The sequence below is a fragment of the Nelumbo nucifera genome, chromosome 2, assembly GCF_055504915.1.
Source record: "Nelumbo nucifera cultivar China Antique chromosome 2, China Antique-T2T, whole genome shotgun sequence".
Lineage (NCBI taxonomy): Eukaryota > Viridiplantae > Streptophyta > Magnoliopsida > Proteales > Nelumbonaceae > Nelumbo > Nelumbo nucifera.
In genome coordinates this window covers 25,213,154-25,223,668 of record NC_142650.1, presented here as the reverse complement: position 1 = coordinate 25,223,668, position 10,515 = coordinate 25,213,154, and the positions used below count along the sequence as shown (strand labels likewise).

At 35.9% G+C, this 10,515-nt stretch overlaps 1 protein-coding gene across 3 annotated transcripts; it reads left to right on the top strand.

Moving 5' to 3' along the window:
- The first annotated feature begins 495 nt into the window (after positions 1 to 495).
- On the top strand, positions 496 to 10,515 carry LOC104595452 (potassium channel AKT1-like). 3 transcript variants are annotated; one of them, XM_088897427.1, is made up of 11 exons: positions 496 to 1,021; positions 2,396 to 2,761; positions 2,878 to 2,935; positions 3,026 to 3,343; positions 3,617 to 3,862; positions 3,953 to 4,051; positions 4,280 to 4,312; positions 4,434 to 4,619; positions 5,133 to 5,327; positions 5,435 to 5,510; positions 9,219 to 10,515. In XM_088897427.1, the coding sequence occupies exons 1-11, from the start codon at positions 846 to 848 to the stop codon at positions 10,088 to 10,090; spliced, it is 2,625 nt and encodes an 874-aa protein (XP_088753553.1). In that variant the 5' UTR covers positions 496 to 845; the 3' UTR covers positions 10,091 to 10,515. The 3 variants fall into 3 exon arrangements, with proteins under 3 accessions (XP_088753553.1, XP_088753554.1, XP_088753556.1); XM_088897430.1 differs by having other exon boundaries at positions 739 to 1,021; positions 2,396 to 2,741; XM_088897428.1 differs by lacking the exon at positions 4,280 to 4,312 and having other exon boundaries at positions 658 to 1,021.

The following is a 10,515-nucleotide window of genomic DNA, read 5'->3' as shown; positions in this document are numbered from 1 at the left end:
TTGCTAGTGTTGAGTCTCAGGGTTTTTCTATGGTACCGGAAAGGTATGGTACCTACAAAACTTCAACCAATCAGAAACCCTGAATTTAAAATTTTAAATGACTACAGGTTTTTAGGTAACGTACATTTTCGTTACCATAGTAAACAACCCAAGTACCCCAACTGAGAGATGAATTCAATTGGTCTGATGGTCTTGATCAATTGATGATTGTGGTTGGTGGGACCATTTTATGATTCTAATTGACTAATAACACCATGAAATCCTTTTGCTTGGAGCTATTTTCCATGGAATTCCAATTCCTTCCTGGCTATAGTTGGACAAACGAAAATTATGAATGGATCTATTTTAGGCATGGCTAATTACTGGGACCCTCGTATGGTGCAGAGGTTTTCATGTGACAACACTGGAAATATTGACTACTTCCTTTCCTCCTAGAATTTTTTTTGTTCTGCTGTAATATTTGAATAATATTTTCATCTCTTTTACAGTTCTTTCATACTTCTTTGTCATTTGCATCAAGACGAGTTTGTTTTGATAAAGCTGAAGTGTCATTGCAAAAAGAAGCTGAAAAAAAATTGTGTAAATGTTTCGGCTTGAAAATTTTTTCATTCTTTTTACAAGGAAGTTAACCCAGAATTGAGGGTACTGGGTACGTGAGAGAGTTACGATAATGTAGGTTCGTAGGAACAGAAGCAACGTGAATTCATATAAATAAGGGACAAAGGCTACGAAGCAGGTGGTGATACAAGGAGAGAGGAAGATGCAATAGCAAGAGAGAAGAAAGACAAAGCAGCAGCAGCAGGAGAGAGAGAGAGAGAGAGAGAGAGGCTTGGGGAGTTGCCACAATGACGTTTGCAGACAGTTTTAGCACCTATTCGTGTGAGCAGGATATAGAACAGATATCTCTAGATGGAAGCCAATACAGCCTTACAACCGGGGTTCTACCCGCGCTTGGAGCGAAGAATAATCGCAGAGCTAAGCTTCGTTGGTTCATTATTTCGCCTTATGATCGTCGCTACAGGTTATTGGTCTCTTCTTGTTTCTTTATAATCTCTCCTTTCTGTTCTTGGGTTTTACTCTCTCTCTCTCTCTCTCTCTCTCTCTCTCTCTAATTTAAGTTGTGTATTTATCTTATTTTTCTCTTTGTTTATTTGGGCCGGTGATAAAAAATGTTTGAGTAGTGGGTTTTGGTGTAATAGTTTTTTCTGAGAGAGATATTGGTTTGTTAGCTTGTTTTGAATGGTATTCAGAGGATACATCGTAGTTTCTTTTTGTTCTTTTTAGTTTCGTTCCAATTTCTTGAATATTCCTGGTTTCTGTGCTTTTTTTCTCCTCTTTGTTTTTTCTACATTTCCTGCTGTTATTATTTTTTCTCTTTGTTTATTTAGTGATGGGAAATAAGAAAAAAAATAATTCGCTTGGTGGGTTTTGGTGCTGTACTTAGAGAAAACATAGTAGTTCCCTTCTTTACATGGGTTTCATTCGAATTTCTTGAACACTAGAGGTTTTCTTTTTACTATTGAATGATGGGGAATAAAAAATGATGTGGTTGTCTGGTTCTAGTTTATAGTTTTCTTTTTCTTTTTCTTTTCTTGTTTATTTATTTATTAAGAGAGAGAAAGTGGTTTGTTTTTAATGATATTGTAGTTAGAGAATAAATATTGCAGTTTATTTTTCATTTCATCTTGTTTTGTTTTGTTGTCTTTTCCATATCTTTGCTATTGATTTGGGTCGTATTTCAGAAAGCGGTTCAACTTGGAAGCTTTTAATCCTCCTATTTGTGTGAAACTTGAAGCATAGAGGTTTGATTGGTTTGTGTTTTCTGATTTTATGATTTATTCTGATTATGTGTACGAGTCATTCTGTCTTTTTTAGGTGATTGAACAATAAAGTATCAGAGACCAACTATTATCCCCTGTTTTGTTTTTTAAGATGTTTCACCTGGGTTATTACCAGTGGAAGAAGTTTGTCTTAACTGGATTGTTTGACTTCCTCTTGGTTAATTTTGGAAGAGAAACAATTTGCAGGTTCCCCTTGCATTATTTGGCATGCATAGATTTCTAGTGTCATAGGCTTCAAAAAAAAAATCTAGTATTATGTTTGAACCTTGAACTGGTGCAAGAGAATTTGTAAAAAAGAAGATTATTTTCAGGACTGCATGTTAAGAAAACTACTGACAAGAAAAGGAGCATCTTGGACTGTTTCTCTGTCTTTATTTCCCTTCCTTTCTTGATAGGAATTTGTAAAAAGTTTTGTTGATCTATGTTCTTGGGTTCTGTTTTTATTGGCCTGGTGTGTCAAAATTGTCATTTTTTGCAGAGGAGTTCAAGATTTTCTATGCTAATAATTAATCAGATCCACATTGTTTAACCGGTTAAGAAATTGATTATTGCAGAATTTGGGAAACTTTTCTAGTTATTCTGGTTATCTACACTGCTTGGGCATCTCCATTTGAATTTGGGTTCATTGAGAAACCAACAGGAGTTCTTGCCATCATTGATAACAGCGTTAATGCAATCTTTGCCGTAGATATCATCTTGACCTTTTTTGTTGCCTACCTTGACAAAAATACTTATCTCCTCATTGACAACCCAAAGCTGATTGCTTGGAAGTACACTCGTACATGGCTAGCCTTTGATGTCATATCCACAATCCCATCTGAACTTGAATGGAAGGTATTGCCCACTTCTCTCCAGTTTAATGGCTTCTTCAACATGCTTCGTCTATGGCGTCTTCGAAGAGTGAGTTTACTCTTTTCCAGGTATAGAAGTTTTCAAGATCTCTAGTTTAGAGCTGTTACGTTTGATATCACTAGGTTCCTGGAAGAATTATATGGATTTTTGGATCCTAAATGTTTAAAATGTTCTTATTTATCAGATTGGAAAAGGATAGGAAATTCAATTACTTTTGGGTTAGATGCATGAAGCTTATCTGTGTGAGTATCTTAGATAAACATTTCATTATTATTATAAGAAAGGGGACTATTTGGTCCACATGCCTTACTAGTTTCTGGATGTTTGTATAGGTGACTCTCTTTGCAGTTCATTGTGCTGGATGTTTCTTTTACCTTATTGCTGCAAGGTACCGTGACCCGAGCAAGACATGGATTGGATCAGTTATGGGTAACTTTCATGACACAAGTGTGAGAGTTCGGTATGTGACCTCAGTGTACTGGTCTATCACTACACTATCAACTGTTGGTTATGGGGACCTGCATGCTGTGAATACAAGGGAAATGATTTTTGATGCCTGCTACATGCTCTTCAACATTGGATTGACATCATACATTATTGGAAATATGACCAATTTGGTTGTCCATGGGACTAGTCGAACTAGACAATTTGTGAGTGCTTTTCACTCTCTTCTTTTGTCTGCTGTACAGAGCTTTTTATCTTGTTTGCAATTTACTGATTATTAGTATGCAATGGAATGAGGTAGCATGCTATTTCTTGTAATATGTACCTACTGCATTCATTATCTACTAACTTCTTGTTGTTTGATGTTCAGGAATATTTACTTTCTTGACTCTGTTAAATATTCAGTTTTGTTTTTGGTTTTGTTGTTTGTTTATGAATTTTCGTCTTATAATTTTGTTGTGTCTTTTCTGGAAATACAGAGGGATGCAATTCAAGCAGCAACATGTTTTGCACAGCGGCACCAACTCCCAGTTCGCCTGCAAGATCAAATGCTTGCACACTTATGTTTGAAGTACAGAACTGATTCAGAGGGTCTGCAACAGCAAGAGACACTTGAATCTATGCCTAAAGCCATTCGATCAAGTATATCACATTTTCTCTTCTACTCCCTTATTGATAAGGTTTATTTGTTCCGTGGGGTATCAAATGACTTGCTTTTCCAGCTGGTAATCTTCTAACAACACCCAAAAATTTAAAGATTTGCTATTTAGATCATTCTCCTTACTCAGGCTTCTTGTATTCTGTGAATGTTGAAGGTCTCAGAAATGAAAGCTGAATATTTCCCCCCAAAAGAAGACGTGATCTTGCAGAATGAAGCACCCACAGACTTCTATGTGCTGGTTACTGGTGCTGTGGTGAACACCTAACTTCTTCCTTTCGGTTTTCAAAATTTTTATTGTATTCTTTCCCTAATGTTGAATTAATAAGTCCAGTAACCAGAGATGCCTTTGTCTCAAATTCATATACTTATCACTCAAATACTCAATAGTCAGGAACATCCCCCCAGCCCCCCAATACCCTACACACAGACATGTCATTGTTTGCAAAAGCAGTGGCTCCTGATAGCAAAGTTAACCTTGCAGGATCTTGTGGTACTGAAGAATGGAGTAGAACAGGCAAGTATATTCGCTAAAACATTGCTAAAATTTTTATTAGAGATGAACCTTTGGGATGAAGTAAATCTTGATTTTCCAAAAAAGAGAGCATTCTCTAAGACAAACCAATCAATGATTGCAGGTTGTTGGAGAAGCAAAGTCTGGAGATATCTGTGGTGAGATTGGGGTACTTTGTTACAGGCCTCAACTGTTCACTGTCCGAACCAAACGATTGAGTCAGCTGTTGAGGATGAACCGTACTACATTTTTGAATATTGTTCAGGCCAATGTTGGAGATGGGACTATAATAATAAACAATCTCCTACAGGTTTGTAGAACTGTTAGTCCAGATGACATTCATTGGAATAAACTAGGCATCATTTATTTCCTTTTGGGTGTTTCTCTTGTGTTGTCTGCTCTGAGGGAACAAAAACCAACTATTTTCTTTTCCTGGGAACAGAAAAACGGTGGAGGGTGGAGATATTCTTTGGAATATTATTGGACGCTATCTCAGTTACTAACCCATCTAGGAATAGGAATTTATTTTAGTTATTTCAAAGTTCTTTTTTATAAGTTTTAGTTATTTCAAACTTACTAAGAATTTTATAAGTTTTAGTCATTTATTTCAAACTTACTAACCCTTTCATAATATCATCAGCCTCTCCTTAGCTAATTGGTATTCCTTAATTGAATGATTTGCTAATTATCAAGTTTGGTAGGAATAAGGAGTCATTAGTGTTTCTACAGTACAAAATTAAAGCAGGATTATGGTTTCCACTCTTATAAATGTAATCGGTTTTGTCATGTTACACAATGTTGACTTTTCTTTATTGTGGGGCAGCATTTGAAAGAGCTGAAGGACCCATTGATGCAAGGGGTTTTAACAGAAACAGAGAATATGCTAGCTCGGGGTAGAATGGACCTTCCACTTACCCTCTGCTTTGCAGCATTTAGGGGAGATGATCTATTGTTGAATCAATTACTAAGAAGGGGTTTGGATCCAAATGAATTGGACAACAGTGGGCGCAGTGCTCTGGTGTGCAAATTTCCTTTGCTTCTACATTTTTTCTGAAACTTTAATTTCTTCTAAATAATATCTCTTATTTGGTATTCTGTTATAATATGTCTTTAACTTTTAACCAGCACATAGCAGCATCAAAAGGAAATAAGAATTGTGTGCTTCTTCTACTAGACCATGGGGCAGACCCTAACAGTAGAGGTATCTTCTAATCCTTAGCCAAATCCATTTAAATGTCATTGTTATTATCCCTGCCCGTCCATTACTTGCTTTGTCTTTCTGTTCTAGTGTCTGTTTTTCTTGCAAACCGTAGGTTAACTTGATCAAACTTTAGGGTTATAAGAAAAAATTCAAATCAAATCAAAATTTGGGATTTATTACTGTACTTTAAATGACCAATTCATGTAGCAGGAGCAAGTGCCTAGGAGAGAGAAATTTGATAGATAGATGTAACTTTTTGGAGTTAAATCTGTGTCATATGTATGCATAAGCATATCTATTCACATGTACACATCTATGAAATATCTGTGTATAAGTTATATGTGTGTGAGAAGTGGAAGGATGACAGAAAATGGGGTACACAAGTTGTATGTTGGCACTTGGCATAGATAGAGAAGTGAGGGAGGGGAAGCTGGGAAAGAGAAATTAAAAAAGAGGTGTATTATGGGTGATTTTTTGAAGATAAAGTGGCCTCATCTAGTCAAAGAGGAAATGAATATTCATTTTATGTAAACTCATGAGTGGATGAGTATTGTGGAATTGGGTGTTGGAAAAATGTATTTACAAATTACTGTAAATAGAGGTAGTGGACAAGTTCCAAATTAACTGGGAGTGAGAACTCTTACTCTTTTGTCCTATATATTAGACATTTGGCTCATGCCTTCGACCCATCAAAACATTTGCAAGTTGTAAACTTTATAACTGCTTTCCATGTATTTTAGGAGCTCAGTTCTAAGCCAATTTTGCTCCATAATGGTAGAAGCAATGGTTTGAACAACGTGCCCCTGTGGCACAGTTTTGGTCACTACAGCTATACCTTATTCCATATCCTTCTCCTCCATGTATGTACGGCCTTGCAAATATGTCACTTTTTGTGTCATTATGTGAGTAGTGGTGGTGTTGAGGTGTTAGAAAGTAGATCCAGTAATGTCCCCCTTTACCTCTTTCTTCTAATAAAAATGGTATTCATTACTATGAATTGCAGCAAACGTACATGAAATCTGTTAGAGAAAAAAGTAATTCTAGAGTAGCTACACAGAAGAAATCATTTTCAGCTATAGAAAAAAGTTAAAAGTGTCATAAATGATACCAGTCCCATGGCTCCTGAAGATAGCTTGGTTGAGTTTGCTGGATTTTTATGAATTAAGAATAAAATAAATAAATGAAAAAAAAAGTGATGTATTAACATGCTTCCTTAAGCAGGTGGCATCTTCTATAAAAATATATCTGAGTTCCTTGTAGATAGTGTAATGGAATGCTTCTTGTATCAAATTCCTAATACTTTAACATTTCCACTTATAACTATGTTTCTCTATTTCTTCAAATTGCTTTTTGGCCTCCTTGTTTTATGCTTTTTCACTTCCAGAAACAGATATGCTTAAATATAGTTATGGTTTTTCTATTCTTTCCCATTTTAAGGGATCCAGTACATGCCTTTGGATTTATTTTTCCAACTTCAAACATTAGACTATGAACTGCAGTGCTTATTGGGAGCTTCAATAGAGGACCTCGTAATCTCTATCCACAACACAACTCCACAGCCTCATTTTTTATCCACACCCAAGTCCTTTTTGTTATTTTCATATGGACTTTTCGCTAGTAAGGGCATGTTCGTTTCCTCTTAACTCTTATTTCTTAAGAATCTTTTAACTTTAAAAGAAAAATGATTGTTTGTTTCCTCTTATCTCTTATCTCTTAAAGTGCAATCATACAACTTTTTGTTTTCCAATGATACCCCCAAAAAAGACAAACAAAGATTCTCATATATGGGGTCAAAATGGATATTTGATAATTTTCAGAATTCAGAATTCAGAACAACATTCCCTGCATTCAGAGTTCAGAGGAAAGAAAAGTTCATCAATACCAATATACCTCTTAATGTAATTATTGCACTTTTAGATGTCAGACTTCAGAGCAAACGAACAGGCCCTAAGTCAAGCCAAATCATTTTGCCTTTAAAACAGGCATATGTCCCTTTCTTGTGCTTGTCAAATGGCCTTTAAAACAGAGACTCCTTTGTGTTTGTCTACCTTAAACTTGGCAAACAATTTTTTGATAATGTACATTTAGTATCATTTTATAACAATTGATTGATGATATATCTTCTTTTCTTGCCCTCTGCAGCACAGTCCCTTTCTTGTGCTCTTGCAACTGTTTCTGTTGGTCAACTATGAAGCCAACTATATGGAACTTAATATTACCCATTTTCTTTCTCATAAGTCATAACTTGCTCCCTATGCATGTGTTTAGTATCAATGTCATTTCTCCCAAGGCATTTCCTCTAAGTCAATGCCATGTAGGTGTTTTCTCCTCTCTTTTACTCTTTCTTATTTGGTTGAGTGTTTTTCAAGCGTTTCCTAACAGTTTCAAGTAACACTCATACCTTGGGTTCTGTGCAAGCAACTTCCTGAGGATATGTCAAAATGATGTTTATTTTAATGAAGAAAACGTTTTGTCCTTTTTTGCCTATGTAATTGGCACCAAATAACCAAGGTGTAAAGTACCAATATGATACTCCTGATATAGGGCGTATCGTATCCATATCATGGCCATGGGTATGGGATATGCCATAATTGGGTACATATCCACGAGTTGTGCATATCAACACGATATGCCTCTGTATCAGGTTGTATCACACCGTATCAGTGGATATGATCTGATACGCATCGACACAAAAGTGTATTGGTGCTTATTTTGATGAAATTGTGTATTGATTGCTTTTGGGTTGTTTTTGAACTTTAATAAAAATTGAAAACTATAATTATAAAAACTGAAATAAATAATTTAAGATTTAATTTTCTCCAACAATTTAATAAAAACTGAAAATTATAAAAAAAATTATCTACTCTGTTTTTTTTGCAATTATATATAAAAATTAAAAAAAAATGTATGTTAAAAATGAAAACATATTTATTTTTTGAAAAAATAAATTTATTATTTATATAAAAATACTAAATAAATAAATTTTCCTAAAGTTTTAGTAAAAAATGAAATAGAGTGAAAATTATTGTATGATGTGTACATGCTATAGAGTCAAGTCCCTATATTGTTGATTGTAATGTTTCTATTCATATAACCTATTAAAGTGTGCATTTCTCATGCATTTATACCTTATTCATAGATAATTCAGCTTTAGATTTAGTGTTCTTATTGTATTTATGTGATTTGTATGCATTTTCCTAGCATATCCAAGCGTTTCATATCGTTCGTTTGTATCCATGTGTTTCCAAAGTGTATCTGTATCTGAGCTTTCCCCAATACCTGATACTTTAATCCTTGCAAATAACATTAAAAATGCGCACAAAATCCAGAGTATTTTATCAAATTCGAAGGTGTTGTTGCCTAAGAAAACTGCATTAATACCAAACAAGGCCTATGTCCCTGTATACTATTCTACATCACAGTAAACCATAGGCAATGATTACCCTTGAATCTGTTATTATATGGTGTCAACGACTGCTCTTTGTAATTTCAGCATCTGTGCTCAGTACAGTTTTAAGAGGCCAAATTTATGTCCTCCAAGTGACAGTAATACCCTTTGTAATTTCAGCATTTTTTTTCTTGTGGTTTTGTATTCTTTTGGTAGTCTTGGATTTGAGAGATTATAATTTGCATATTCACAGCTTGACTTATGTATTAATGATAGTTGGTTTGTTAGAGGGCTTCAATAATTTATTTCTATTTATATAGATTCTGAAGGAAATGTGCCCTTATGGGAGGCAATATTGGGGAGGCATGAATCCGTTATCAAACTTCTCGTAGACAATGGTGCCAACCTCATGTCAGGTGATGTGGGCCAATTTGCATGCACTGCTGTTGAGCAAAATAACTTGGACTTGCTCACAGATATTGTGTACCATGGAGGGGATGTCACAATTCCCAGGAGCAATGGAACCACTGCACTTCATGTTGCAGTTTGCGAGGGGAACATTGAAGTAGTTAAGTTCCTCTTGGACCATGGAGCTGAGATCGACAAGCCTGATGTTCAAGGTTGGAGCCCAAGGGATCTAGCAGATCAGCAGGGACATGAAGAAATAAAAGATCTTTTTGAATCCAGGAAAGAAAATAAGCACCAGTCCACCATTGCTGTTTCTGAGCAGCAGGGTGTGCACTACCTTGGGAGGTTTACAAGTGAGCCAGTACTCAACACTACACATCCAGGAGGAATGGCCATTCCTACAGAGGGGCTCTGGAGGGATAGCAGTCAAAGGCGTAGGACTGACAACTTCAACAACTCACTATTTGGAATCATTTCAGCTGCCCAGACAGGTCAGAATGATCTAGTTCCATCTGTTAGCCGTGCTAGTGCCACCAAGAGTTACACTAGTTACCCTGCCAGAGTGACAATTAGTTGCCCAGAGAGGGGCTTAGTTACTGGGAAGCTTGTTCTCCTCCCACAGTCTCTTGAAGAATTACTTGCAATATGTGCTAAAAAATTTGGGTTCTCTCCAACCAAAGTCCTAAGCAAAGATGGGGCTGAAATTGATGATATACGGCTGATCAGAGATGGTGACCATCTTGTCATTGCTAGTGATCATGGAATGGAACAGATTGGAGATTGAGATCAGGAATTTTCTACTGATGGCTTGAGCTGATTTTTCTTTTTCCTCATCTTTTTCTCTTGGATTAATGTGGTTTTTGAATTAATCCAACCGGAGCCCATGCTCATTAAACATGCAGATTTAAGAGCTTGGGCAGGACCAAAAGATGATGGTGTCTAAGGGGGTTTGGTGGGAATGAAAGAAGGGAAGATATAATAATACCAATGATAATATGTTGCAATTACGGGGAAAAACAAAAAAAAAAAGTTGAATCAACTGCTGCCTGAGGAGTGAGGTAAAAAGAAGGGAGGTATTATGGGTTTTTTCCAAGGTGAAAGTGTAAATGCAGATTTTTTTTCCCATCTTCCCATCTTGAGAATGTATAGCAGCTTGTAAGTTGTAACCTTCATAAAAAATAAGGCAACCATTGAAAGAAATTTCCTTCC